Below are 27,704 nucleotides of genomic sequence, written 5' to 3'. Positions count from 1 at the left end.
GAGTCAAGCTGATTGCCCACAGAACAGGCTAAGCGAGATGAACCGTACCACATTGGCGCATCTAACGCTGGCGCGCTGATGGATAAAAGTCGCATTGTTCCTGCATCCACCGCAAGTTCACCACATACTGTACATACAAGCTAGGAGCGAAAATGTTGGGTTTTAATCGAATAGTGCAGCTGCATACAATCCTGTTCTGTCTGCTGACTCTATGCCTTGCGAAAGATGACGAAAACTATGACAACTCGACTAATTACCGTCCTCGCAACGTTACAGGCCTCGGCGACTTCTATCAATGGGTTGGATCGTGAGTCTCGCTGCGGTAGAAAAGCGTGGTGACTTGGCTAAATGATTTCTTAATAGCTACTATAACGCGACCGCAGAAGTCGAATTGAGACCTATCTTTGGAGATGTCTGGAACGAGACCATTTTCGGCCCCAACTACACTGATAATCTGTGTTCTAAGCTAAAGAACTCGACCCAGACTGTCAAATACGATGCTATTCTGAGTATCCTTGAGAAGGGCAAATGGAACGCTGGTAGTAACTCTGTTATCTTTTGGCTAACGCTTATCCCAAAATCCTCAGCGGGGTTTAATGTATCTTCTCTTGGTGCTGATTTTACGTACTCATCTGAATCTGGGGGACTTCAATTTCCCCTTTATTCTGTTCAGTGAGTTAACTACTATCATTCACTTGAAATTGTCTAACTTTGATGCAGTCCAAGCCCAGATGGATATTGGCGCCCCCACAAAGGGAAGGGTCCTGATATTTTCAACTTCACGACTAGCCAGACTAAATCCGGAGCCTATAACCTCAGTGCGGTACTTGAACGCAACTTGCCGGAATCGTACTCATCGAGTCTAAATCTCACCATGCCAGTATGCAACACCACTGAGCTAAGCGGTGACTACAGAGTTAGCGTGCAGGAGTTCCGATCTTGGGAGGCGGAGGACTGGGATGACTTTCGATGGCCCGACATCAGCGTCATGTTCGACGACAAGACAGCTAACCTAACTATGGACGCTGTATTCTCCGCGATTCCATACGTGCAGCCTAACGTGAGTAATTGGCAGGGGCCTACAACAAGCGATCCCGGTGCTCATGGCTTCATACAAATCCGCGTGTCTGGGGTCATTGATGCATACCACTCTGATTCACTCAGTCTTGAAGACAAGACACCTGTTTGGCTGCGCACCGTAGGTTTTGGGAACGACTCATCGAATATTGGATATGGCAGTGGAGCTGTTAAGCTGTCATCGGAATATACTGTTGTTATGATGGCCATTATCATGTCTTTTACCTTGTTTTTATAGAATAGATAGAGCTTGGTATGTCTTTTTAGTGAGTCGACTTTATTCTATATGACTCAGGTCTCGAGTCTTGGCTCTTGTAATGCCTTATTAGGTATTCTTTAAGGATGATATGCTTTATATACTTGGATCGACGCAAGAATACACTATATCAGTCCAAACACAGCCGTCAGTCCCAAGACCACCATGGCAACCCAAAAGTTATGCCATTGCATTCCATTCCGTCGGTCATACCGCCACTGAGAGAATGAATCCGGTGTCGAATGATCAAAATCTTCCTTTAGAATTAGTAGACGATCTCTCCAAAAACAAAAGTTTGAGAGATATCTGCTCTCTCCGCTGGGAGTCCCGCACCAAGCTAGCTGGGGATCTATCACGCGGCTTGAGTGCGTGCAGAGCCTTTCTAACCAAACTTGCTTTTTCCGGTTGGAGCGTAGTGCTGCCCAGTGGTCGGATTGTGGAAATAGTATTGCTAGAGTTCTGAGGGTTTCTTCGGCTAGTCCTTGCGGAAGAACGGGGGCTTGGGAGTTTATGCTTTGAGATATTAGATTATGCATAGATGTACATGAGAAACTGACCTGTGCCTCTGGGCTTCGAGGAACGCCACATGATGAAAAATATATAGCTGATTGTTGTTGTTGGTCAGACGCAAATGATCCGCCAGATTATCGGTGAACTCAATCTTGATCTCAGCAACATTCTCAAGACTCCAGGCAGAGAACTCCGGTGTCATTGTCATGCCACTGCAGGACTGTTGGAGTGAGATAGGGAACACCTTTTCAGTCAGACTGTCCAAAGAATTCTTGTCCCAGAGGGGCAGAGGCCGTGAGCCCGCTGGGTACATGAACCCAGAAGTTTTCTCTGAACTGCCCAGTTCGACCATCAGGATGAGCCGAATCACAAGATTCAACGTATCTTGACAAGCATTGATATTTCTGTTCCCAGCCAAGATAGATACGTGAGCAATGGTCTGGTCCCGCTGTCTATGTCTCCGGATCTGGTCTGCCACTTTTCCAAGTGATATCGTGTCATTTGTGTTGACCGCCGAAGAACTCAATTCACCGAACAGCTTTTTCTGTCTCTCAGTATACGCATTGTATGCCCTGAAATCGAGCTTCGAAACTGTGCCCCCATTCAAAACTGAATGGAAGAGGGTAATGTACCAAGAAACGTTGATGCTGAAGACATGACTGATGTAGTTATTAATAGGGAGGCGGTTTTCTTTGCTGTATGTCTGACGAGCACCAAAATAATTTCTGGGGTTAAAACCGTCTTTTTCATTCGAAACTCGGAAGATAACACACAGGCCAAATTCCCGTTGTGTCCAGCTGCACTTCCTACGTAAGTGGCTAAGTAACTGTCGCTCAATGGCTGATGGACTTGTAAATTTACTTCACTGCCATCCTCCAGGGGAAGACCAACCGTCTCGAGAAAGAATACCTCAAGTCAACTATGTTCTTTGACTGTTCAAAGGGACAAAGGTTCGATGCTCCGAGATCGCCAGTATGCCGGTTCACATGCAGATCCTCAGCTGAAACCTCTTCCTTACTGTGCTAACATACTTCTTTGAGTTGGCTGGCTTAAAAATGACGCCTGCTTCAAGCTTGAGCATTGCACGTATGCTCCTGGCTTCATTGCCAATGTGGATTACTACTCATGATGCCGTATGTTAGCCGCCGCCCTGTCCCTGTCTAGAGCAGCTTCGTCATCACGATACTCCTTTTCCCCGTTGGTTTCTTGGATATGGGGCCCAATTCAAACACCGACGAGATCGCTTGGTGGGCTCAAGGAATCCTTCTGGCGGTTACAACCTGACCACTGCACGGGCCTTTTCCGCCATGGATTTTGTTACTCTTGGATATTGCAGGGTTTATAACTAAGGTAGATAAATATTGCCTGTTATTGGTTCAAGAACGACCTCTCACTTTTCCACGGCTAGACTCGGCCTTATTATCATCGTGGGTAAGGATTAAGATTCTGGGAACACGTTTCATAGAGACCAAAGTGGTGTTTTGCGGGGTAGTATCGTGGTATCTGGTAAATGTAGCATGCTTATAGAGTTGCGGAGATCGCCGATGTTTCAACCTCGTCCGAGCTATGCGGATAGTTCGGATGAAGTTTGTATTTTAACCAGGATTCGGGATCGTTGAATTGAAGCCAAAATCACGTTTTGCGAAATGTTTACTCTATACGACTATTCTTAGTGAAGTTGAAGTTGTCGGGAAGGTGGGCGTGAAGCATAAGAAGTCAGTATCTGTATTATACTGTTTCAATGGACTGGAAATTGTGCCTTTTCTCCTATTAAACTGGTAGGTTAAGGTCTAAACCAGATACATGCACCTCTTTCAAAAGATTCAGGGGTTGTGGAAGAACGTCCCGTATGCTCCGAAGCTAAGACAACGAACAAGGTCACCGTGGGCGAACTTCCTTCCTTTGCGGGTATAGGGTGTAATAAGCTCTTAACTCAAAACAACTACCGGCATCTTGCGAAACAGCAACTATTATAACCATGTGGTGCTTTGATTAAGCAGCAATGCCTTCTGTAACCCTCTCCGCACTGGTCAGCCAAGGCAATTGCTTCACTTTCAGCTCACTGCAATAATAAACGCAGTCTCTCAAGACAGATAACACATGAGAGTATACTCAGGGGGACCCTCATGTCGTATATGTTCTGCCCATCGTTGCTATTAGCATGTCAGATGTAAGGAACGAACTGTAAGGATCTTCTTAGAAAGATCCAGAGATGCTTTCGTAGCATAGAGGAGCCAATAGACTGGATAGAAAAACAACAAGGATGTCCCGGACTCCAGAAGACAGCATCGAAGTATATCCGTATATGAGGTAGGTGCTCAAGAAGCTAGAACAGGAGAACTCATATATAAAAGCCACGACGACATTATCATCTTCATACAAAAATCAACTTTACAATTCCAACTACTCCTCCCCTCTTCAATATTCCCTAGACACCAACCGCAGCCATGCCCAAAATCGCAGCTTTCGCCCTCCTTTGGCTCCTCGCGCCCTTTCAACTCACCGACGGCGCAATGATCCCTCGCCAAACTACCGACTTTGGAGTCTGCACTGATCCCACCATCATTTACGTCCAAGATCAGGATGGTATGCTAGGTTATGGTTATAAGCCCGCCAACACCGACGACTTTCCTCACGGCGCAACGGCCGATATAGCCACTACCATAGACTTCATCCGCTCTACCCTCCAAAACGCGTGCCGAGCGCCCACCACAGCCTGGTTCCTCTGCACAACCGCTTCTGCAGCGGCTAATGGCAAAGAAGGTCAGGATGCTGCCGATGCATTCAACAATGTCATGAATCAATCGTCCCCCCTATCCGAGGCCTCGCAAGCTCCAGCGCCTGCAGTTTCTGCAGCTGCCGTCCATCCAAGTCTAAACATGAAGTTCTCCAAAGAAACTGTCGTCTTTGGTGATCACCTCGATCCGATATGGTGGTTCAAGGAATACCTCAAGGCAGATGGACAACCTGCTATCTGCGATGAGACGCCGCACCGCATGCCTAACGACCACTATATCACCTTCACCTGCGAAGGCGCGGATCCCAACATCGTGCCTATGATGAAGGAGGCGCTCATCGCCGTTGTCAAAGACACGATTGACAATACGGCGCTGCCAGACGACCAACGCATGTTTATGCACCGTGAGGGTCTTTGCTGGGATGGACACAATAACCAATGCCACATCACAGAAGGGTATCCTAGCACCGTTTTCCCGCAGTCTGTACATGTTGCTGTTGCTATTGAAGTACCTGGCACTGGGGGTGCTGGTGCACTGTCTGGAAACCTACGCTATAACATCGCTGACTCTTCGTCGAACAACTGCGGCATGTGCTCATATCTATCTACCAGTGGAGGAGCTGTTTCTGCTTTGACCAGTGTTGCTCAAGTAGTGATGGGATTTAGTGAGTTGATCGTTCCTGGGATCGCTGTTGCGAACGCGGCTGTTAGCTTCTCATGCTTGACTACGTGTTAGTAAGTTAGCTGAGGCTATCAAGGTGTGGAGGGGTCGCCATTATGAGTCAACAGACTTGAGCTCTTCCTGGCTCTTGCTGCAGCTCTTGAACGAGGGTCTCTTTCAGATGTGTTCTTTGCCTTAGTGCTGGCGCTGAAGCATCTCTTAACTTAGTGCCTCGTCGGTAGCTAAGAAGAGGACTAGTCTCGTTCCTAGTCTTCAGCTGATGGAGCAGTCATTATGTTCTACTTCTACTTCCATTTCTATATTTACATACACCTTGATTTAGAAAATATTATACTTTATACTTAGAATTCTCTAAAACAATGTAAGCGTGATAGATCCTTATAAATTATCAGCTTCATTTTATGTCCACCTTGGACATACAGAGTTGTTTCCACGGTCCTACAGGACATATGCATACGTATCTAAATCTTCAACAAATTCTAACAACGGCTTCGAGTCCTGAGCCCCGGTCCACATCGCCGCTCTATTAGCAACCCATAATGCAACCATAACCATATCCTTCTCCTCGATCCACATAGACTGTTTCTCTCCAGTCATGACTACACCTTGAGGTGTCAACTGCCAAGTACTATACTCCATCATAGAAGTTTTATCAGAGTACCACTTCAGTTGTCTTGTCTCGTAAGTGTACTCTAATACGCCACCAATAGTAGAGCTTTTGAGATGGTAGAGCTCTCGACGTATGGAGGTGTGTTTAAAGAGAATTTCTTGCTCCCAGGGGGCAATGTACCCGGTGATGCGATATAATACATCGTCGGCCTTTCTGTGTCAGCGGTTGCTTGCGTAATTGATGTGGCACTTACTTGTTCATAGACAATGTTGAAACGCTCTAATGTTTCAGTATCCAAGGCACTTATCGACATATGTGTGTAGACTTCTTCAATAGACTCGGAATCTGTAAGGCCCGCCATCTTCTTGTTCATGAATGGTGTTTTATCGTTCTTGTGCATGTTCTTCTGGAACCGGTGCTCCGCCTCAACCTCCTCCAGAGCTGATTCAAGGTACTTAATCCTTGCTTGGGAACGGGGGTTGTTGTTTTCTTCGTTGTTACATAAATTGGCACACACTTTCAAGGTGTTCTCTCGAAGCTGTTTATCAAAAATGTAAAGAACTCCCAGTGAGAGTCGAAGAGGGAGAAGGTCATATGTATCAAGATATTCAGTCAGAAACTTGTCGAATAACAGCTGATCTGCCAGTTTCTGTGGATAAAAGGCTCCACTGTGCTTCCAATTAAAGATTTGAGAGTGAGATGATAGTCCGAATGCTTGTCCGAACTCAGAATCGCATATCTCTTTCACCTTCAAGATACCAATGATGCGTCGTAAGATCAGCATCCAGAACCTATCCTTCCATATCAAAAATCCCCAATTATCCCAGTCGATAGTGAGTAGAAGTCTCAGCGTCTTCTCGAAATCGCGTCTTCGGAACAGGCAGATGTAGTCTTGTGACGGATTTGAGTAACGAACCCAGGGACCATCGAGGCTTAGACCGGCTGATTGTGTCGGTAGCTCACGTTCCCATTGATGGTTCTGTTGATTTGAGCCATCAGCTGGACTCTGAGTCTTATCATAAGAGTGATGGTTGGTGTTTTCCAGCGCCCGTTTTGCCTGACTCGCAGCATCGATTGGGAGGAACTGTAATATCTGTGGCTCTGGAATACCAAGGCACTGCATTGCAATACCAATAGATACAGGGATGTCATCAGACTCTTGGAGAGAGTATGCAGGCCAAGCCAAGATATCATCAGCACTCCTACCTATTGATTCAAGAGAAATATCTGGGGCTTCTAAAGATATCACCATCTGTCGCCCTTCTGCAGTTCTGCCACATGGCAAGAAGCCATGAGCAAGCCAGAAGAGAGTCTGAAGAGAGGAACCTTCCCTCCTCTTATTGACACCTGCTTCAAAGATCTCTTTGGCAATATGCGGCACAAACGATATTGAAGTTAAATAACTCCAAGAGCCTTTATGTCGCCCGAGTTGCTGTAACTTGCCTGTAATTCCGTATATCGTAGGCTGTGGAGTCGTTTCAAGGGTGATAGTCCCATAGGCGCTGCGGCGGACAGCCATCACGGTTCCGTCAGAGTCCGGATCGCTATCGGACCAGGATCTCGAACTCGCTGAATCTCGGCTTGACGACCCTCTTCTCCTTATGGATGAGTGTGTCTCCTTTCTACGAGTCCATTCGAATTGGAAATCTGATTCTCTTTGTTTGGCTTTCCTTGGTAAGGTGAAATGTCGAATCGATGCTCGTTCCCCATCGAAGTTCCTCCTAATTCCTTTTCGCTGTAGGATCCCTTTGTCAACACGGTCTCCATATCGACCGAGGAGACCTAAAATCAGGATCCAATGCTTATTGACAACTAAAGCAGTTCGACTGTTGACAACCTCGAGAGTTCCACCGGCCTTGGGGACGTCCAAGTCAACTGGGCGGTTACTAACCCCATCCCGCACTTGATACGACTCAATTAGTTCGGAGATTTTAGCCCAGCCCGTATTCCACGGCAGATAATCACTCGTCTTGAACCCCCAACGGCCCAAAGCTGCACTGAGAGGCGGTATAAGCGGGGCTGTATCTGGCTCATTGGTGATATATCCTGGTGCAAGGTTCGGCACACGAATCCTTCTAAACACGCGTAGTCCTCTAGTCAGACGAAACCCTCTGGAGACGTATTTCTGCTGTTGATCTTGAACCGCATTCATGGCTCGGTTTTTATCACTCATTGATGCTTGCAGTGCAAGATATGGACCGACTACTCCGACTAGGGCAATGATGGCTACGCCAGCGGCGACCCAGGTGCCGATGTTGCTGGCGAGATCTACTGGGTCTACTCCATCGTTACTTGAGGAAGACATGTTGAGGTGCTGAGGTACAAAGTGACACAAGACTTGTCTTTGGTGCAGAAAATTCACTCGGCCTGGATTACATCACGTGCATGAGTTGACCCTTGTATGCTTGTCTCCCATTCGTCTATCCTAACCAGGGTAAATATGCACTATGTAGAGCCCATCCTAGTACGGCTGTTCTATTGGTATCGCCTTTAACCATTTATCCTCCAACTCCATTCGCCAAAGTTCTTTTACCACTCCTTAGGTGACCAAGCCTCAGAACGCCTCACCTGTTTCCGTCTATTCAACGCCTGGTTTAAAAGCAGAAGCAATGCTGATACGGCATTTCTTTTCTATTCGGTCTTTGTAAATGGCAGTGCCTGCTCCAATTAGCTCTGACGCATTTCCAGAATAAATCACTGATCATAAGAACTCACGTTCTAGGTCGCGAACTATAACCTCATTCGCAGCTTTAGGGTGATCTTGTAGTGTCTCGCCCCAACCTTCTTGCCAGCCTTGTTGGTGGGGTCTTCTTCGGGTGTAATTAACCCTTTGTCTCTTAAGAGGGAGACATCAACTTCGATCGCGCCAACTCTTTCGGCTCCTGTAGCAGAATGTGTCATTGAGTCTCTTTATCAGGGTATATTATCCTACCTTTGTTCTTTCTGTTTCCTCTTCTATAGTGGGATTCCGTCGCACTATCCGACACGAAGAGCTCCTCCGCGCAGATGAGAGGACCTGGCAAGGCGTCGAGGAGGTGTGTAGTCTCGATATCACACTCCCAGACTGGGGGAACATGCTGTCCCTAACGGCCAAACATCAGAAATAAAAAGAATAAACATCAGAAAGAGAGTTTCTTTTACCTCTTTCAATAACCAATAATAGATGGTGTTCTGGATATAAGCCTTGGCGTCGTATGGATCCATACGAAGCCATAAGTTGCCCCTCCATTCTGTTCTGGACATGATACCCTTATGTGCCAAAATCACTCTGTATATCCCCATCGAAGGGTGAGTGGTGCAGTGGCATCTCTCCTAGAACCTATAACTCTCTAAAATCCGCACCTAAGCTCCTAAAATCTTCCTTGCGCCACTCACCCTTCGTTTTTGGAGGTCGCGTGTTCGAAATCAGATCTTTTTTATAACCCCTTGCATGGTGCTGCTTGTAAATAATATAAATCGAATTATCTATAAGAATTGCAAGCTCAAAGACGTCCCACCTGTGGAACAGGGATCATTAAACTATTACAAGCTGGACCATCGTCCTACAACCAAGTCAAATCCGACTTCCCTCCCGGCAACATAACCCTCAGCGGCCAACCCTTGACCTCATGAATCTCTCCCACAATCTTATGCAGCCAGGTCGTCGCCAGCAACGGAAACACATACTCAAACCTCTCCCTCATCGCAATCTCCACACCCGCGTTCCACGCTTGCCTCGCAAGTTCCTCATTCCCCAGAGCAATATGAGCGTGCGCCATGGATAAATGAACAATGGCAAGTATCCAGCCATGTCTTGACTTGAATATCCCTAAGCTCTCTATCATTTGGCCCGTGACTTGCCAGTGCTGTAGAGCTTCGGGGAAGTTGTTGCCTTCGTGGTGGATGCGCGCTGAGAGGATTAGACGGCGAACGCGGAGGACTTGGTCGTTCAGATCATCGAGTTCAGGCGGCTCGACGCTGATGAGCTCTTCAAGAACAGTAGTTGCGTCGTCCAAGCGACCGAGGCCGATGTAGCCTTCTGCTCTGGCCATGGATAATCTTCGGAACGGGCGACCTTTGCGTGCAGTCATGCCATCGAGCTCGACTTGGATGATCTCAAGTGCTTTCTCATACTCATGCAACTCGCAGTGAATCTCGGCAAGTCTCGTAACAATAAGCAATCTTGTGTTCGGCCTTATCGGCATTGTGGAGTTGAGCCAAAGATGCTGTTCTAAAGACGCCCTCGTCGTCTTAAAGTCTCCAATTGAATGAAAGAACTTAGCCGCCACGCCTTGAAGTCTCCTCGTAACTTCAATCTCAAACGTCGAAAGCGGATGTATTCCTTCCCAGTTGTATATAGTCGATGCAACTTCTTTATCATACCGATGTATCTTGTTCTCAATATTCGAGATGTGCAATCTTCCTCGTAATGCGTTATCAGATCGTGTGTTTCCTTCATGATCAGCTGCCAAAAAGTCAACGATCAGAGCCTCTGATCTCTGGAAGTTGCCGTCGATGCGTGAAATTATACTGTCGAAGAGAGTTACTGAGGCTTGGTAGTAAAATGACATGTTTTTGCGGAGGAGGGACTTTGCTCGTTCCACGGCAGCGAAACGAATGGAGAAGAGGTCGCGTTCGCAGAAGAAGAGGAGAGCTTCGATGACGCATGCTCGAAGTGATGAGGGGAGTCGTTTTTGGTTTGTCGCTTTGTCAAGAAGGTTCCATATTGCTTTTTTGAGAGGCAGCGCCCTATTATTGTTAGTCAACAGTAAGCTAAAGATGGCAGGGAGCGTACTGGGCGTACCAATTGACTTTGCCTTCGTAGCAAGGAGGACATGCAAAGCATAGCAACTTCAACGCTGTTGTCGCCCAGTCCTCAGTTGTCTGCGGTGTCAATCGATGAGAAAGCTCTTCTTGCGCCTCAGGCGATAACGACCAAACAATCGTGCCATCCTCCAAAGCCTGCTGAGTAACTTCCGGCCGTTGACTCAACTCCTCAAGACGCTCATCACTAGACAGCAGCCTGATTATTTCAGCATTGAACCCGAAATCGGAGGCAGTTATGCTCTGTATTTCTCCTTCATTGGTCCATCGTCTCATAGGAATCTTGGCGCTTTTCAACAAATCGAGCGGAATGTCATTACCGCCAAGAGCATGCAGCAGAAGCAGACCTTGCTCGGAGGGTGATATGCAGTCTCCATACTCTAACAGCAAATTTCGATGTGACAAGACAAGCGAGGGATCTAGTACGTATTAGCACGGACCTCTCGCGTATACAACAGGTACTCACCGTCAAGTTGAGCCGTGATGAGGCGCTGAACGAAAAGGTTCAGGTCGGGCGCGTCGGAGCCAAGGTTCTGAATGTGATCAAAGGCCTCGGCGTCGTCCATGTTTAGGTAACGCTCATATCTGATCTCGTCAGCTCAGCCGATTGGTTGGAGGGCTAAACTTACGTTGAGGCCGGTATTTCTAGCGGCAGCCAGAGGATCGACCCAATCCCTCCCAGGCGTCGGGCGATCTTGATGTACTTGCTGCCCGCATATCTCAACTCGGATAACGTGCGCCCTTGGATAAGGTTCGCGACATCATGCGACGCCCACGCATTATCATCCACTTTCGATCTCAAGAATATCGTAATACACGCTATTCGCCGTCGTAATTCCTGATGTAACGCATCACCAGACGCCACCCAAAAACCCTTGACGTCATCTTTAAACACGCTATGCAACCTCTCAATCTTTACAAGATCAATAGAGTGCAGCGACAAGATCTTTGCTGTGCGCTGGTTACTCGGGATGATCTGGTAGCGCACCTCCTTGGCGAGGGATTTATTCCTAGCGAGGATGCTTCGGATAGCTTCGAGGTGCTTATTCAGGCCTGACGCAAGACCCGCGGCCGTTTTCGGATCAAAGTTATCAATCAGTTGATTGATGCACCCGCATAAACAGGCCATCTTTTGGACCCAGAAGTTTATCAATCAGCTGCGAAGTGATGATCTTGATATTTTTCACAGTGAGAAGTGGAAGAAGGGAAGAATTTTGCGGGTCTTGGTGTCTCACTGTGATAAACCTCTCGCTCCGATGTCAGGCGATTTCGGGGGGTCTAGCTCCTTATGGTAGGGATTTGCACTCATGTACCGAGGAGACGGTAATTTAGGGGGCTTTGAGCTACCGGGCAATGCGTTATCAGATTTTGAGAGATCAAGCGTTTTTTGAAAGAGAATTGCTTCTGAAAGAGTCATGAAGGTGAGATTTTGGTGGCAGAAGGATAAACACATCTCCGGGGATACGCCCGCTATTATAAACATCTCCTTTTTTTAAAGGGTTCTAGAAGGAATTTAACGTTCAATAGTTCTAACCTGACATCGGACAATGCGAGGTCCAGACTCAGCTCGCGTGAGTGACACGCCAAGTGGGCCCTAGCTCAGAACGTGAAGAAAAACCTTGTTGAGAAAATATAAACATCGGAGGATGACCCACTGAGATTGATCTGATAAAGACCTGACAGCCGTTGCGTTTTATCTGATAATCTTTTCCATCTCATCTCATCTCCTTTCGTCATCAGCCTGTCGCTCAGAGCATCATGGAGTCCAAAGAGCTCAAGACAGAGACCGTCACTCCCGTGTCTGACCAATCAGACAGCGGGAGCGATGACCATGGCAAGAAGCCTGTGCCCTTGAGCATGAAGATCTTATCTGTCGTCATCGTTAGTATGATTGGCTTTGGAGGGCATTGGAGTAGTGGAGTCACTGGTGCTTTGAAGAGTACCCTCAAAAAGGTAGGTCTACTGTCCCGAAGAGGGAGAACTTGGCTAACCTAGACCAGGAACTTCACATCACAAATACCCAGTATGCTGTTCTTGATACAAGTGAGAACTTTATCAAGACTGCTCTTATTCTCGTCAGTGGTATCCTCACAGATCGATATGGCGGAGCTAGTGCGTATACGCTCATCCCTCCATATATATCTCGTCTAACATATTTAGGTACCATGCTCTGGGGCAACGCCGTCTTCTCCATCGGCGCCATCCTCGTCGCAGCAGCAACCCAAGTACGCTCCTACAAATTCATGATCGGTGGCATCGTAATCCAAGCCCTCGGCGACGTCGCAACCCAAGTCGCCCAATACAAGATCTTCTCCTCCTGGTTCCCTCCCTCCTCCGGCTTCGCATCAACTCTCGCCTTTGAGCTCGGCATCGGCAAGATCGGCTCCTTCGTTGGAAAAGCCACCGCCAATGTCATCGCTGATAATCTCGGTAACTTTAGCTGGGCGTACTGGATGGCTGTGTTCATGAACCTCTTCACAAACGTTGCGACGTTGTTCTTTTGGTGGTTTACACGCTGGTGTGAGAAGAGATATGCGGGGACGAGAGATCCTGCGACGGGGGAGAAGTTGACGGAGAACAATAAGAGGTTTGAGATTGGAAAGATGCTTACCCTGCCCTGGTCATTTTGGCTGGTCTGCTTGTTCTCGCTCTTTCAAACGTCGACGGCGAATGTGTTTTCTACGAATAGTACTGAGCTAGCGGAGCAGCGGTTCAAGATCTCAGCTGTCAAGGCGGGTTGGTACTCCTCCATGTCTCAGTACCTCGGCTTCTTCTTTGTGCCCTTGGTCGGTATCTTTGTCGACATGCTTGGACAGCGTCTTACAATCATGCTTGTCTGTGGACTAGGCATGCTCTTGTCCATGTGTCTTGTGGCCTGGGGACCTACTGTGTCTGGTACCGCTGCCAGCTTTGGCATCTTTGCTGTTGCAAGTTCCTTCGGCCCTACAGTCATCATCGACAGCATCCGCACAAGCATGTGGTATCAAGAAGTCTTTGGCTCAGGCTACGCCATCAAGATCGCCATCAACAACAGCATGACCATCATCGTCAGTCTCATCGCGGGCGTTCTTCAAGATCGCGATGAGAACAACTACGACAACGTCACTATTCTCTACGTGACACTAGCAGCTGGCTCCGTCGTCGTCGCAGGTATCATGATTGCTTTAGGTTTCGCGACAGACTTCATCGGACAGTTGCAGTGGAGTCGCAAGAAGAGAGTTGAGAATGGTCACATTATCAACGCCAAGAAGCAAGAGTTTGAGAGCGAGGGCCACGCAGAGAAGCATAAGAAGTTGGGTGTTATCAACTTTTCTGCCGTCATTGTGCTTATTCTTGGCGCGTGGGTGGCTTACTTCTGGGGCTTGGCTACCAAGAATACTTATTAAGAATGACGAAAAAGTCTGGGGAAGGGATCGTCTGAAAAGCTGGGGGATCGGCATGTCTTAGTATCTTAAGAGATTTAATGTTTGATGAAGGGTCTGACTTGATCATCTGTGGCTTGTGATGTAAACGTGTTTGACGATGGATTATCGTGTGATGTAATTGCATGCATGACACTTCCAAATTGGGGAATTGAAGAACCAACAGTTAAGAGACTGCCACACTCAAGACTTTTTCGGGGAACTCAGTGCTTAAATACTTCAACCATAATCATCCCCTCATTCCTGTAACCCCAAGACTCGGACTTGTCTCCGTGTATAAGTGGATCTCTCCGTCTCCCCGCCACTCATCCATGCATCACAACAAGGTTACCCTATTCTAGAACGACACAAAATATCTTGGCCATTTGCGGCTCCGATTTTTCCCTTCTCTTTTATGTAGCCAAGAGTAAAGCCAAGAATCATTCGACATGCCGTCTACGATAACCGCGAATCTCCCCATACGAGCACATTTTCTTTAACGAACGAGGAATGTCTTGTCATTGTTGTGCATCCACCGGCGGAGGTTTAAAGTTCCGCGCCCAAGACCACGGAGTCAGTTGCGGGGAAACGAGACCCTAGCTGACAAGCGGCTTGGAGAAATATGGGACGGCATAACATTTGATAGAGAATCCGCGTACAGGACCTAGAGGATTTTTGTGATGTTACACGTCCCAATTGTCATTGTGACCAAATCCTCGGTTCTTATAATTTCACCGAGACTTCACCTTGGCATTCCTTCGCCTATTTCCACCCTCACCGAGATTTAAGCTACATAGTAGCATCGAGTAATCAAAAATAGACTCAAATTCCCCTCAGATTCCCCGAGTCAAGTGGAGTTCTACCCCACGCGCTGTTACTCCAGCAAGGAACCTGATTCATGAGACTCCTCTCCAGGCTACAGCCAAGACCCCAATCCCACATCTTGCAAAAAGCTTCTCCTGGCATCCCGGGTTTTCCCCGTGGGCCGCCAAGAATAAAAGAGGCATTTCTGACCCCAATTGCGAGGCTGGTCATTGGAGGGTTGGCGGAGATGGAACGGCTGACGGTGGAGTGAGGGGATTTCGCTTAGAGACAAACCCCAGATGCCTTGACTGGGTGAGAATCGGCAGTTGAAGTGGTCGCCGACCAAGACCTGGGGAAAGGAAGGAAAATCACTCGCCAAGAGGAGCTGAGAAACAAGTCACGCCATCATCAACTCAACATTTGGGGAAAGATTTTGGATGCTCTTGTTGTCTCTACAAGTTAGCGTGAGGAGTTGAGGCTGAAATAAAAGATTCTCCGTTGTCTGAAAGTGAGTATTCCCGTAGAGTGTTGAGCCTCCTTACGCGAGAATTACTCCAAATTTAACTATATCCGTCCCTGTCTTCCGACGACGGTAACATCAAACTCACCCCACAGTATAACCGTCACCAACTTAGCTTTTCTCTTGGCTTTCTCTTGGCCGTGAGCGTTTACACAAGCCAAGACTCTTAGCACCTTCTGTTACAAGAAAATGATGTCCCCCGTCATCGCTTCCCCGCAGTCTTGACGCAGCACCCTGTTTTCTTTCTGTGGAGTTTGGATCAGGAAGTTTTGAGCTGGGTATAAAAACAGGACGCTCTCATCAAATTTTCAGTGCTCGGTAGACAGACTTTTCTCTCTGTCCTCCTGTTCTTATCCTTCTATTGGCATCTGTGTTGAGGTAGTCTTTCACCATGTCTGACGAGAAACCAACCGTTGGTGGTGATGACCACAAGGAGATTGGTTCAAACCTCAACGACACGCCCTCCATCGTGCAGGAGAAGGCGACGGATGCGTTTGCAGACATCAACCATGTTGCTCGTTTGGGCATGCCAAACGCGGCGGAGCTGGAGAAGAAGATTGTGAGAAAGCTGGACATGTGGATGCTGCCTCAGCTTTGGATCTTGTACATGTTCAATTATTTGAACAGAACAAACATTGCGCAGGCGCGTTTAAACACGTTCAATGAGGACCTTAATCTTGGGGAGGGAGATTATCAGGTATGTTTTATGAGAGTGGTGACGGATGATGAATGGTGCTAACCTGGATAGACTGCTGTTGCGGTCTTGACTGTTGGATACATGCTTGCTCAGCTGCCGTCGAACATGTTGATCACTCGTGTTCGACCTTCTATCTTCCTGCCTGTTGCTGCATTCATCTGGTCCGCCATCTCAGCCTTGACTGTTCTTTGCACCAGCGCTGGTGGTCTCTGGGGCGTCCAGTTCGTCCTCGGTATTGTCGAGGCCCCTCTCTTCCCTGGTGTACGTCCCCTTCCCACCCAACACTTGGCCCTCTTCATCTACTGACAATATACAGGCCGTCTTCCTCATGTCCTGCTGGTACACCCGTCGAGAATTCGCCCTTCGCGTCGCCCTTCTATACTCCGGTCTGGTCCTCGCCCAAGCTTTTTCCGGCCTCATCGCCGCTGGTGTCTTTGCCGGTCTTGATGGCCCCATGGGTCTCGCTGGCTGGAAGTGGCTCTTCATCATTGAAGGTGCTGCCAGTGGTTTCTTTGCCATCACTGCCTTCTTTGTCCTGCCCAACTACCCTGACTCGCCTACCGGTGGTGCTACACGATACATGACTGAGGATATGCGCAAGCTTGCTGCTGCGAGAATTCTCGATGATAGAGTCGAGTTCTCTGAGAAGTCTACTGTCATGCATGGACTTAAGCTTGCTGTTACCGATCTCAAGCTTTACATGTTCTTGTTCATGAACATCTTCATCACTTCGTCTTATGGCTTCAACAACTTCTTCCCCACCATCGTCAGAGGTCTTGGTATGTTCAATTCTCAATTAATCACTTGAGCCCATCTAACGATCAGCAGGCTTTGGTCATAACGTTACCTCGCTTCTCATGACTGCCCCTCCTTACGTCTTCGGTACCCTCTGCACTTTCTACGTGTCATGGGACTCTGATCGTAGAAAGGATCGAGGTCTTCACATCATCATCCCCCTCTCCTTCTCCGTCATCGGTTTTATCGTGACCGTCGCTACCGGCAACGCGGCAGTCCGATACGCCATGACCTTCTTGTATGCCGCTGGTTGTTTCTCCGCCAACACTCTGCAGTATACTTGGGCTGTTTCTACTCTTGGTCAGACCCCTGAGAAGCGTGCCGCTGGTGGTGCCATCGTCAACATCTTTGGTCATCTTGGCAACGTCATCTCTCCCTACTTCTTCCCCGATAGAGACCAACCTCGATACACCATGGCCATGATCTTGCAGATCGTCTTTGCCAGTCTTGGTATTACCCTTGCGTCTATCATAAAGTGGCACTTGACCAGGAAGAACAAGAAGATGAAGGCTGAAGCTGACCGTCTTGGTGTTGACTTTAACCCCTTCACTACTTGATCGACGCATAGGGATAAAAGACAAGAGCGTCATCAGAGGATTAAATCGGAAGTCCTAGAGTGAATAAGAACCTGTCTAACACGTACATGATATATGAATAGAAAATACTATCACAGCCATGAGAGGCTGCAAACTCAAGACCACTGCTTCTTGCTGATCTTTGGCTGAATCGCAAATACTGAGAGCCTCATGATCCTGATCGATATAGGTATAATAGGCTCCCTAATTTATTTACGTGCACTTATCCGCCTATCGATTCTCATGAACACCTCCTCTCTCCATCCAAGAAACCCAATATGAGCTGCAGCTGGTCCAAGCACCGGTTGCGCAACCAATACTGCTAAAGAAGCCGTCAAAGCTTCCTTGCTAGTGATGTAGCCTAAGCGTCGCAGATCAAGAGTCCGGTAGAAACTATTGGCAAGAACAGAAGCGGCATTCATGAACATGTCGCGCTGTAAGAATACATGAATCCTGCCTGCTGGATCAGACGGAGACGCACTAGACACTAAGTATCTGATACTACCGAAAACACCCGAAAAGCTGAGGTGTGGACTTGATGCTGTGCGGTAAAGTGTATAGAAATGGACAAGTGCTGTAGCTGCAGTTCCCACCGCGTAAACAGATCTCAGTAGCGAATGGGTTTCGGCCTTTCGCTTCCTGGGGCCGCAACTCTCTTTCGAGGTTTTCAGCCGAGTCTGAGTTGCTGCGTTTCTGGCCCGGTGTCTGCTTAGAATTGTCGAGAGACCGGAAGTCATGAGACCGACGTAAACAGGGAATGGCTGCCAAAGCGCAGTAAACCTCTGCCAAGCGGCCTTGTTCTTGAAGGGCCAGAGCATCAACGCAGTGGGTATGATATATCCGAGGGTGATGCTAGGCACAAACGATTCGACGACTTCCTTTTCAACCAAATGATCGCTAATCGAGCTGATGAAACCCCCGAAGATATGCTCGCACACTGAAATTAAATGGTACAAAGGTGCAATACGTCCGACCGCCTTCACTTGGTAGATAGTGCTGAAAATCGACGAACTAAATCACACTTCGGTCAGCTCCTAAACGTAAATACTTGCCTTTGCTGCATGACTTACAAGGAAGTTATGAGACCTTTCGAACCGACGCGGTAACTCTCCAAGGTCCAGTCAAGTGTAGTCGAGAACAACAGCGGCGTGAAAGAAACCCACTGCAGGTTCGCCGCCATGTTATTCGAAGCAAGAGGAACTCCAAAAACAGCAACCAAGTTTTTCAAGATCTTATCCACGATTTTAAACCCTGTGTAATACTTCACTAGAGACTCGCCGCCGAAAGTGGTAGGAATCTTAAATGGTCCAAGAATCTGAGTCGCGAGGCGGAATAACGCTGCCTGACTTAGTACCCCTAGACCTATGGGAAGCCAGCTCCAAGAAAGAGGACGACAAGGTAGCTCATCGTTGAATGGGATTGTGTGTTCTCGTTGAGGTACAGGAATTCCCTTGATCCGTGTTGCCCCAATGATTTTGCGAGCGCCTAGTTGAAGTACAGTTTGTGTGTTTGTTAGACGAGCCAAGATTGGACCAATAGTTGCTAGGAAAGGTGTTGCCATAGCCTGCATTTGCTGCGTCTTGTGGGCATCGTTGACGAGCCACTGTACCCTCTCGAAACGTTCATCCTGTACGGCGGTGAAGGCAGCTTCGATCTGTGCATTGCTCCAGTCTGCGCACTCGTCTGACATCAAGTGGTTCACAAGAGATGCGGCAGTCTCAATGGCAGAATTACCGCCGTGACCAGTCAGAGGCTCAAACTAGGCGTGCTTGGTTAGCATAGGGAGCCAGATATTCGAAGAGACCTGGCACCTTGTGAGCCGCATCGCCGATGGTAATGATGCGTTTGTAATGCCACTTTTCGAATACGTATTCATGGAGTGGTGTCAGAGTAGAGCTAGTTCTTGCTGCATAAAGTTGACCAAAGGTAACCTGGGTTGTGATCTGATCGGAAGCATGTTGCAGAGCCAGATTCTCTTCGTCGGCCTTTGTATACCTCGGAATATCATGGCCGTACAAAGTAAAAGGCAATTTGACGAAGAGAAACCAGTAAAACTTTCCACCGGGTCCAACCAAAACTAGGTAGGAGAAGTTGCCGTTGTATACATAGTGACTACCCTTCGCAAGCTCCTCGATGGGACGTGAGATGCCGAAGATGCACTTGTAATAGCAAGGTACGCTTGACCACTCGTCAGCAGGAAAGTATCTGGGTGATGTCTCATTCGCGATGCACCACATTTCCTTTCGAACAGTACTGTAAATCCCATCGGCCCCAACTAGGATGTCTCCTTCAAAAACCCTCCCCTTATCTGTCGTAACTTGGATGCCGTTATGTAGCTCCAGAACTGAAACTACTTTCTGCCCAGGGTATACTGAGGCTTTTGATTCGAGCTTATCGTAGAGAACCTGCATCAGCATTTGCCTGTCGATAAAGATAGTGGGATAGCCGTGTCTATTGAGTGTGAAGCATTAGAAAGTTTGTTTCTCTGAGCCTTTCTTCTCCTTACCTCTCAATCAAATGATCTTGGACACTGCTATGATGCCTGATCACTGAACCATCGGGGTATCGTATATAGGTATTATTTAGTGGGATGTCGACTAATGACATAAGCTCATCGGCGCAACCAAGTTGATCAAGGATCCGGAGTCCGCTTGACTGAAGACCAATACTTGCACCAACCTGAGGTGCGATTTTGTCATGAGATTCCAATAAGACGTAGCGTATGCCCGCCCTTTCTAGCATACTGGCGAGGGAAAGGCCGGATATACCTCCTCCCGCAATTATTACTGTCCGTTCGGATATGTTCTTCATATCGTAGGTTAACAAACGGATGGAGACGAAATAAAAAAGTTGACACAATATCGCTTTATGAGAAGCAAAACAGCAGCTCCTTTAAAACCTTTATACTATTTCCTACTACTACCAGATCGTCATTATTGCTACCACGGAAGCTACTAAAAAGCCGAGGCCCGGTCGTCGGACTCTCGGGCTATCTTGGCAAACGAATATCGAGCATAATTAATGGTCTTGCATAGTCATTAAAACTGCTCCGTATCTATACGACTGTAATGTCAGTGCGGTGCAGTGCAGATCATTTCTTCATTGTAGCATTACTCATTTAACCTCGGTAGATCCACAGGGTCTATATATTGTGACCATTCAGGGAGTAATACTAAGTCCCATCTGCCGAGTGACGCGTATGGAGATCCCCATAAGCCATGCAAGGGCCGTGAATCGTTGTTCTCAGCCAATAGTCTTCTCAGACCAGGCATGGACCTGAAACCTGACCATCATGGAAATTCCATAGATAAGAAGGGATTAAGTGGATATAGCGGTGCTTTTCTGTTGTTCAACGAAGTCTCAGCATATTGACCGCCCTAAAGGCAGATAGAGTTAGAGTAAGGAATCTAAAACTTTACTTAGACTTGGTCGTAGTCTCTAATTTAAGGTTGTGTTATAAGTTTATTTTCCCCGAATGCTCCGACCCTTTATCCTATACCTGAATAGATTCTCTTGCGACGACTTGTTTCTTCATGTCAGTCGATGAGATTAACAGCGGTGGGGGGACTTATCTAGCCGATTTTTAATTCTAACGCGAGCCAGGATTTGGTTCAATGATTATATATAAGATTAGGTCTGATAATAGACATATAGGAGAAACAAAGCTGCCTCATTCTAACACAACTACGATCTTCTTCCCAGACTTCTCGTTCCGAACCCTGTCCAGCCCATGCGAAATCGTCTCCAACCCAGTTCCGACAACGCAAGCCTCGGATGGCATAGTATAATCCCTAAGGTCCAGTGCCTCGGTCAGGTACTTCGATATCTTCCCATCGGCATCCCAATCGATTATGTCCGTGCCGAATACAAACTTGCTTCGGACTCCGCTGCTCAAGACCTTGAGTCTGTTTGTTGAAGATAGCCAGAGGTACTTAGCAACAAATGGAAGCATAGAGAGCTTACCTGTTGGTGGCGATGCTGGCATATCAATTGTGACTTGGGCTACGTTCTTCGCAGCGCCAAGAGTCATCTTGATGATGTCGATACACTTTGCCAGAGAGCCTTGACCGATGGCTACAGCGCCTGCACACCTTGTGTCCTTTAGACCCGCCACCACATCGTCTATGACTGACGAGCTGCGATAGTCGAATACTGCAGATGCGCCGAGACTGCGCACCGTATCCCAGTTCTTGGGTGACGCTGTGGCGATGACATCGTAGCCAGCTGCGACTGCAAGCTGTACGGCGTTCCTCCCAACACTTGTGCTCGCTCCCCAAACCAGCACTGTCTCGCCAGTATGCTTAAGGTGCGTCTTGATCTGCGGCATTTGAAGGCCTAGCTGATCTTTTTGGAACAAAGCGCACGCAGCAGTTACAGCAGTAAGAGGCAGCACGGCCGCATCAGCACTCTTCATCCCGTCAGGAACTTTTACAGCCAAATGCTCTCTGATCACGACAAGTTCTTGAAAAGCGCCCTCATCAGGTCTTCTTCCGCGCTTATCCATACCAGCTGCCAGTCCAACGATCCTGTCACCCTCTTTGAATCGATTAACTCCAGAACCGGTCTTGATGACTTGGCCGGCGACGTCGTAACCAAGGACAAGGGGATATGTGAGCCACTCGAACATCATGTTGCCCATGGACTGTTTGACGGCGTCGACTGGGTTGATCGCGATGGCCTCTGTTTTGACGAGTAGTTCATCTGATCCAGGCTCTGGAACGGGTGCAGATTTGACCTCGATCAGGGGACTGTTGGGGCTGAGAAGGTAGGCGGCTTTGTTGGAGAGTTCCATTGTCAAAACAATGACTGGTATTAAGTGAAGATCAAGTTGAACGTAGAATTTTATTGTCTTTAATCAGGGCTATCATCTGGTTTCTGTGAACTTTATATACTACACCCTCCATAGTCAATGACGAAAGTCAGCAAAGTCGATTCCATGATTATATGCTTATTTCTACGATTTCTGACACTATTCCCGCCAAATATATGCGAATCCGAGATTCAACGCGCTGCTTTCCATTTTGGGATATGACTAAGCCGCACCCCTGCTGATCGAACATTATCTATTGGCTCAAGGCTTTGTGCTGATCCACTGAAACTATGTAGTCAAGCCAATTATAGCTCTAGATCGAGGATCAGCTTATCGTTCCTTCTCGTTGGGATCTCACTTTACAGTGTAATCGACTATTGCTCTAATTGTTTCTTAATTGGCTACGCAGAACCCTGAATAGAAGAGCCTGGTATATCTGAGCCTTAGTTAATCTCTAGATAAATTGCTTTCTTATTATTGCATAGAAGTTTAACTATATAAGTTTATGCCTTTATAGTTATATTTAAACCAATATAACGCTTTATGAAGACATGGGAACTTTAGGACCTCTCTCTTATGTCATAAAAGATATTATAGAAATTAGGTTTCATAAATGTTTAGACTGCTTATCTCATGGCCTTGTATCTCCGTTTCTCCTTAGGGACGCCCTTCTCACCTCAAGAAGTCACTTCAGGTACTAGTATTCTCGTCAACAAATACCCACATCTTCTCACAAGTACAATTACGCCAATGCCAGTTCCAAATGACTCTCCCCCTGTTATTCACCATCACCGCATCAACCTGCGCCCCAAACCCAGTCCAAGCTATATACATGTTCATATCTACCCACCGCGAACTTGGCCCAACAATCTTTCCGCCCTTCCATCTGAATCTCTTAGCCAGTTCCTGCAACCAGTCATATGACGGTTCCTGAGTAAATGGGCGCATACCTCCCGACGCAGCAACTGGATCGGGTTGAAGTCCGAAAACCGCTTCTCCAGTGAGGACAATTAGGACTTTTAAGGATGCAATATGTACCAGAGCAGTGCAGCCATCCCAATTCCGGCCTGGGATGGCTATAAAGAATGCCCTGAAAAGGGGACGAGTTGTATAAAATGGCGGTGTTTCAACTTCGATAGAGTCGAGGCGGTTGTTAATCATGGAATGGATACCCAACACATGGCTGACTGCAGCTTCATTATCGGATGCTGGAGGGTGATCAAAGGGATTCGTTATCATAGCAATGTATTCACCATGATCAATATCTGAGACATAAGGTTGAAACCATCGCCGATAATGATAGTTATCTAGAACTGGCTCCTACAGTCCTCCAATGCCACCACGAAGGGCATGAATGAGACTGTTTTATTCCTGAACCTAAAGGTTTGATGTTTGTCAAGATGTGGAATTTCCTTTTGTGTCGAACGAGTCGTAATGCTGACCGTATATGGCTAGTCGATGGTTTTGCTCCAGCACACCGCGGAGATGATGGAGGATCTCGTGGGGTAAAAGGTCGACTGTTACGTTTATGATGGCCTCGACACCATATTAAGTCTCATGTTGGTAACGCAATTGAGATGTTCCTCAAATGATTCGGCACAACGCCAGCTACGTACTTCGGCGTCAGAACAAAGTAGAACACATAGCATATGCCACTAAGATATCTCCCCTTTAAATATAAATCTACCCCCTTTAGCTGAGGCGTAATTCTTTCCAGCTTTCTTTTCATTAATACGACTTTCGTGATACCACTCAGCTAATACCTTGCCATCCTTGACGTCAAGAACATCGTCCGTGACTCTCTCAAATACCTGATCATTACCCAGGTGTGAGGAGAGTGCCGAGAGGAGAGTGCATGGGTTAGGCAGCCACCTAGGATGCTCGTCTGTTTGGACTTGTAAGAACCAATCGTTGATAAGCTGAAGTGAAATAGAGTCGTTCGTTATCTTGAGAATCCGATAGTTTTCACTGCTCTGATGCAGAACATACATGATACGCCCGGAAGAGGGTTTACCATAAGGTTCCAGAAGGTCAAGTTGCTTGAGGATACTCGACCAGGTGTCTAGATCCCTAGACCCAACCTCTTGCGCACTTTTATTGAAGAATCCCAGCAGTGTCAGACGGTACATGTGAATCCAGAAAGCGAGATTGGCTTTAATTATTACTCCAATTGCTTCTTGAGAGTGTATTGCGTCTGAAAGAGACATCTCGTCTGGCAGCGGGACTTTGCCACCACAGAAAAATGTCGGTTCACTATACCAATAGTCTCGCGCTTTGTATACAGCGAACGACGCGTCCTCATTAGGTGCTGTTGATAACCTGGAGAGCACATCCAGAAGAAAGTCCAGTCGCTTCGATTCCTCCCCAATTGAATCCGAGCGCGGCACAGTTTGAGATAGTAACAGCACCATGAAGCTAGAACGTTCCTCCTTGATCATGCGTACTCTCCTTTCCCACATAGGTTGAGCAATGGTTCCGAAGATATCAGCTTTCAGGGAGAGCATCAATCTCAATCCGTCCCACTTATTGGTGGACTCATACCCAATGATGCTGTGAGTATCATTGTGGCATAAGTAATGCATTACTTCTGTCGCAAGCTCTTCATCGTTTTCTCCGAACTGTTGTTTGACCCAGAGTATGATGGGATGATGAATACCACCACTGTAGTGGACACAGCCGGCAAGGAATGTAGCAAGTCGACGTTCCTTCGAGCATAAAAGCACATTGAATTGCGCCAGACCACGCATGTACCAACTCCTTAGTAGATTGAGCAGCTCAGTGAGATCATCTGTGAGAGACCTCTCGCGATAAGCCTCACTCAAAATGTTCAATGCGAACTGCAACTCGATTTGATAGCTTGTATGCTTTCGCCACCTCTGCCTCTGGCTCTGGCCGATTTTTAATAAAACAGCAGTGGCAAGCATGTTCTTAACTCTCAGAACAAATAGGTCGGTTCGTGGTAATGAGTCGTGCTTGAGAACGTCTTGACCAGGAACAGTTCCAGTAAGGAAGTCATAGACGGTGCGATGCATGAGCCTCAGGTGAATATCCTCAGACTTTGCAAGGGTTTTGAGCTCTGTAGGAGGATCTTTGATGGTAGTGTAGTTATAGACAGATACGGTTTCCACTAGACCCAGGCACTGGATGCCGATATCGCGTACCACCTTAGTACAATGACTTGCGAAATCCAAGTAGTGCACGTCACTCGACATCTTTAGCAACAAGTCTTGTAGATGCGGGTTCTGCATTACGGCCAGCTCAAGAATTGAGAACTCACCATAATGGCTATGTTCTCCAAACTCTAAAGCCAGCCTGAAGAATCGGGCGGCCTTTGCTCGGTAGTTTGGCGAATCACTACTGAGCTTCTCCCAGAGACCTGTGTAAAGCGCTTCCATCTCAGTTGGTAGGGTTTTCACCCGCTCAAATAGATCGTGTGGCTCATCGCCGTTGTCAAGTCCCAGTTTGACTGATCGGAGAGCCAAGTGCATCCATAGGAAGACACCCATACTCTTGTGAACTAGTGTCTCAACCAACTTGCCTTGTAGGTGAGTGCTTAGCAGGTTCATTTTAACGAACGGCTTGAGTTCTCCATGAGCGTATCTTTCTCTGTCGCGGGCTGTCCAGTCTTGCAAATGAATGAAGGGATACTTATCGAGCCACATTTTGAGCCGCCACTCAGGCCGACTTGCGATACAGAGTTTCGTGTTTTGAGACTGGCAAAGATCGCGGACTACTCTCTGTCTGGAATCCACATCATCTGCAGACACTTCATCCAATCCATCGAGGAAAATGCAGAGTTTCGAGTTGCATCTTGCAATGATAGCAAGGAACACCTCACGGATCTCGGGCCCAGACCAGTCACTGTCGTATTGTTTCATAGTAGAAGATGGAAAAGCTGCGAGAATGTAGTCGGACATTTCTGGCATAGTCCGTAACATCTGATATGTCAAGGACAGCCACATCCCCTTGAGATTATTCATGAAGCCTCCGCCTGCTTTCCAAAAGAAGTGCGAGATAATCTTAAACTTCTCGTTGGGGGCTTCGGTGCTGTCATTGAGCAGTGATAAAGCCTTCGGATGATCAACGAGATACTTGATAAGGGTGCTTTTACCGGAGCCAGGCTTCCCAGATATCCAGTATATTTGGCAGTCACTAGCGAGCCACTTGACGAAGCTCTTGTCACTCTCCTGTCTAATACCATTGTCTTCGAATATCCAACAAAATGTATCATTGTATGAGGGGTGAATTTGATTTCGTCGAAGATTCATTTCTCTGTAGTGGAAGCTCTGAAGTAGGCGGAACCGTTCAGCTTCCGATGTGTGTTGTACATTTATCCCCTTGATTGCATCCGCTATATGCCCCTTGACTGAGACTTCTGCCTCGGAGATCTTCTGCTTCGTACAGTGCATCAAAGCAGCGTTCTCTGACTTGATCAGGGAACTCATTTGAGTCTCTCCTGTGGCATACTGTGTAATAAAAGATTGCAGGCTTTTGGACAAATTCTGAAATTCCTGCTTCTGTTGCAGTGCAATGGCATCGCTTCTTTTGCTGTTCTGTTTATTAGGACCTGCTCCTCGACCTTAAACTATGAGCGACTTACAATAATGAGACTAGCAGATGGGTTTCCAAAATATCCTTATATCCATCAAGCGTATTCTCCAGCCTCTCGATGCTCTTCTTGCCCATCCAGGTCTTGAACATTACAAGCATAGCCTTGGATGCATTTCCGGATGAGTTATGGCACAACAGGTCTCCCAACCTGTCTTCTAATTCGGCAGCAGTCTTTGCACACTGATCCGCTATTTCCTTAAGCTTCTTTTCGTCTTTTGTATGTGGTTGATATGCTCGACAAACTTGGGTAGTCGTTTCAGCGGCTTCTTTTAAAGAAAGTGCCCTTTTCTTGATCTCGTCATTATCCGTAGGCTGGTCGTTATAAACGGCCTTGCAAATATGTGCAGCCTCCCTTGCGAAACTAATCACTTGTAGGATTGAACTCGCCACACTGAGTGCCTCAAGACCTGACATGATAAATGATGGTAGCCAATTAGTCCTGGGTAAAGAAGATAAGCGTTGTTGTGAAAGGTCGGCCGAGAAGGGCTACTTGAGGAGGGAGGGGTGCTGACGTTCTATCGCGGCCCAACTGTTCATAAGGCAATCAAGTGTCACGTGAGATTGGCTCAATCCTCCTTTACGTAAATAGCAATAAATAGAGGTAGAAACTCTGCTTGGAAATAAGTATTAAATAGTATTATATCTAATTACAGGAGGGGGAGAAATCTATAATTAATATAGGTAAAAAACTAATAATAGCTCTATTTATAAGATAAATTTCTATAATATATATAACTAATTTAGGTACATTAAAAATATTTAAATTAAAGTTATAATGAGATTTATCATTGGATTTATAAGTATAATATTAATATA

The 27,704-nt window shown here is 47.1% G+C and overlaps 11 protein-coding genes across 11 annotated transcripts; 4 read left to right on the top strand and 7 right to left on the bottom strand.

Annotated features, from left to right (window-relative positions):
* Window positions 1-152: 152 nt before the first annotated feature.
* FOBCDRAFT_197732 (uncharacterized protein) lies at window positions 153-1,170 on the top strand (the record flags this gene model as incomplete). Its single annotated transcript, XM_059608884.1, has 4 exons — window positions 153-307; window positions 364-672; window positions 721-1,060; window positions 1,165-1,170. 4 exons carry the CDS (start codon window positions 153-155, stop codon window positions 1,168-1,170), a joined length of 810 nt encoding a protein of 269 aa, XP_059464271.1.
* A 288-nt stretch (window positions 1,171-1,458) lies between these two features.
* FOBCDRAFT_197731 (uncharacterized protein) lies at window positions 1,459-2,924 on the bottom strand (the record flags this gene model as incomplete). The annotated part of the gene is made up of 3 exons (XM_059608883.1): window positions 1,459-1,846; window positions 1,891-2,649; window positions 2,875-2,924. The coding sequence occupies 3 exons, from the start codon at window positions 2,922-2,924 to the stop codon at window positions 1,459-1,461; spliced, it is 1,197 nt and encodes a 398-aa protein (XP_059464270.1).
* Window positions 2,925-4,290: 1,366 nt separating this feature from the next.
* On the top strand, window positions 4,291-5,316 carry FOBCDRAFT_270116 (uncharacterized protein; the record flags this gene model as incomplete). The annotated part of the gene is made up of 1 exon (XM_054703514.1): window positions 4,291-5,316. One exon carries the CDS (start codon window positions 4,291-4,293, stop codon window positions 5,314-5,316), a length of 1,026 nt encoding a protein of 341 aa, XP_054559489.1.
* A 384-nt stretch (window positions 5,317-5,700) lies between these two features.
* Window positions 5,701-8,177, bottom strand: FOBCDRAFT_177768 (uncharacterized protein; the record flags this gene model as incomplete). Its single annotated transcript, XM_059608535.1, has 2 exons — window positions 5,701-5,954; window positions 6,053-8,177. The coding sequence occupies 2 exons, from the start codon at window positions 8,175-8,177 to the stop codon at window positions 5,701-5,703; spliced, it is 2,379 nt and encodes a 792-aa protein (XP_059464269.1).
* Window positions 8,178-8,602: 425 nt separating this feature from the next.
* FOBCDRAFT_197728 (uncharacterized protein) lies at window positions 8,603-9,115 on the bottom strand (the record flags this gene model as incomplete). The annotated part of the gene is made up of 3 exons (XM_059608882.1): window positions 8,603-8,754; window positions 8,805-8,955; window positions 9,014-9,115. The coding sequence occupies 3 exons, from the start codon at window positions 9,113-9,115 to the stop codon at window positions 8,603-8,605; spliced, it is 405 nt and encodes a 134-aa protein (XP_059466840.1).
* A 299-nt stretch (window positions 9,116-9,414) lies between these two features.
* Window positions 9,415-11,804, bottom strand: FOBCDRAFT_289278 (uncharacterized protein; the record flags this gene model as incomplete). The annotated part of the gene is made up of 4 exons (XM_059611741.1): window positions 9,415-10,600; window positions 10,647-11,094; window positions 11,142-11,260; window positions 11,305-11,804. The coding sequence occupies 4 exons, from the start codon at window positions 11,802-11,804 to the stop codon at window positions 9,415-9,417; spliced, it is 2,253 nt and encodes a 750-aa protein (XP_059464268.1).
* A 517-nt stretch (window positions 11,805-12,321) lies between these two features.
* Window positions 12,322-14,153, top strand: FOBCDRAFT_216405 (major facilitator superfamily domain-containing protein). The gene is made up of 3 exons (XM_031174889.3): window positions 12,322-12,628; window positions 12,676-12,787; window positions 12,836-14,153. Exons 1-3 carry the CDS (start codon window positions 12,434-12,436, stop codon window positions 14,059-14,061), a joined length of 1,533 nt encoding a protein of 510 aa, XP_031051674.2. The 5' UTR covers window positions 12,322-12,433; the 3' UTR covers window positions 14,062-14,153.
* Window positions 14,154-15,791: 1,638 nt separating this feature from the next.
* FOBCDRAFT_197725 (major facilitator superfamily domain-containing protein) lies at window positions 15,792-17,449 on the top strand (the record flags this gene model as incomplete). Its single annotated transcript, XM_031174888.3, has 4 exons — window positions 15,792-16,097; window positions 16,149-16,358; window positions 16,414-16,876; window positions 16,926-17,449. 4 exons carry the CDS (start codon window positions 15,792-15,794, stop codon window positions 17,447-17,449), a joined length of 1,503 nt encoding a protein of 500 aa, XP_031051673.3.
* Window positions 17,450-17,828: 379 nt separating this feature from the next.
* On the bottom strand, window positions 17,829-20,278 carry FOBCDRAFT_237370 (uncharacterized protein; the record flags this gene model as incomplete). Its single annotated transcript, XM_059610131.1, has 5 exons — window positions 17,829-17,860; window positions 17,949-18,478; window positions 18,538-19,226; window positions 19,279-19,918; window positions 19,974-20,278. The coding sequence occupies 5 exons, from the start codon at window positions 20,276-20,278 to the stop codon at window positions 17,829-17,831; spliced, it is 2,196 nt and encodes a 731-aa protein (XP_059464267.1).
* Window positions 20,279-21,137: 859 nt separating this feature from the next.
* FOBCDRAFT_237369 (chaperonin 10-like protein) lies at window positions 21,138-22,097 on the bottom strand (the record flags this gene model as incomplete). Its single annotated transcript, XM_031174886.3, has 1 exon — window positions 21,138-22,097. One exon carries the CDS (start codon window positions 22,095-22,097, stop codon window positions 21,138-21,140), a length of 960 nt encoding a protein of 319 aa, XP_031051671.3.
* Window positions 22,098-23,932: 1,835 nt separating this feature from the next.
* On the bottom strand, window positions 23,933-27,302 carry FOBCDRAFT_270109 (uncharacterized protein; the record flags this gene model as incomplete). The annotated part of the gene is made up of 2 exons (XM_054703512.1): window positions 23,933-26,825; window positions 26,878-27,302. The coding sequence occupies 2 exons, from the start codon at window positions 27,300-27,302 to the stop codon at window positions 23,933-23,935; spliced, it is 3,318 nt and encodes a 1,105-aa protein (XP_054559487.1).
* Window positions 27,303-27,704: the final 402 nt, after the last annotated feature.

The sequence above is a fragment of the Fusarium oxysporum genome, chromosome II (genome assembly GCF_013085055.1).
Source record: "Fusarium oxysporum Fo47 chromosome II, complete sequence".
In the NCBI taxonomy this organism is placed as follows: domain Eukaryota; kingdom Fungi; phylum Ascomycota; class Sordariomycetes; order Hypocreales; family Nectriaceae; genus Fusarium; species Fusarium oxysporum.
Note: the sequence above shows the minus strand (reverse complement) of the source record. Positions and strands in the feature narration are given on the sequence as shown.

Coding starts and splice junctions, on each gene's coding strand:
- FOBCDRAFT_216405 (XM_031174889.3), top strand. CDS start 12,434: ATGGAGTCCAAAGAGCTCAAGACAGAGACCGTCACTCCCGTGTCTGAC. Junction 12,629..12,675: donor TGAAGAGTACCCTCAAAAAG/GTAGGTCTACTG, acceptor AACCTAGACCAG/GAACTTCACATCACAAATAC. Junction 12,788..12,835: donor AGATCGATATGGCGGAGCTA/GTGCGTATACGC, acceptor TAACATATTTAG/GTACCATGCTCTGGGGCAAC.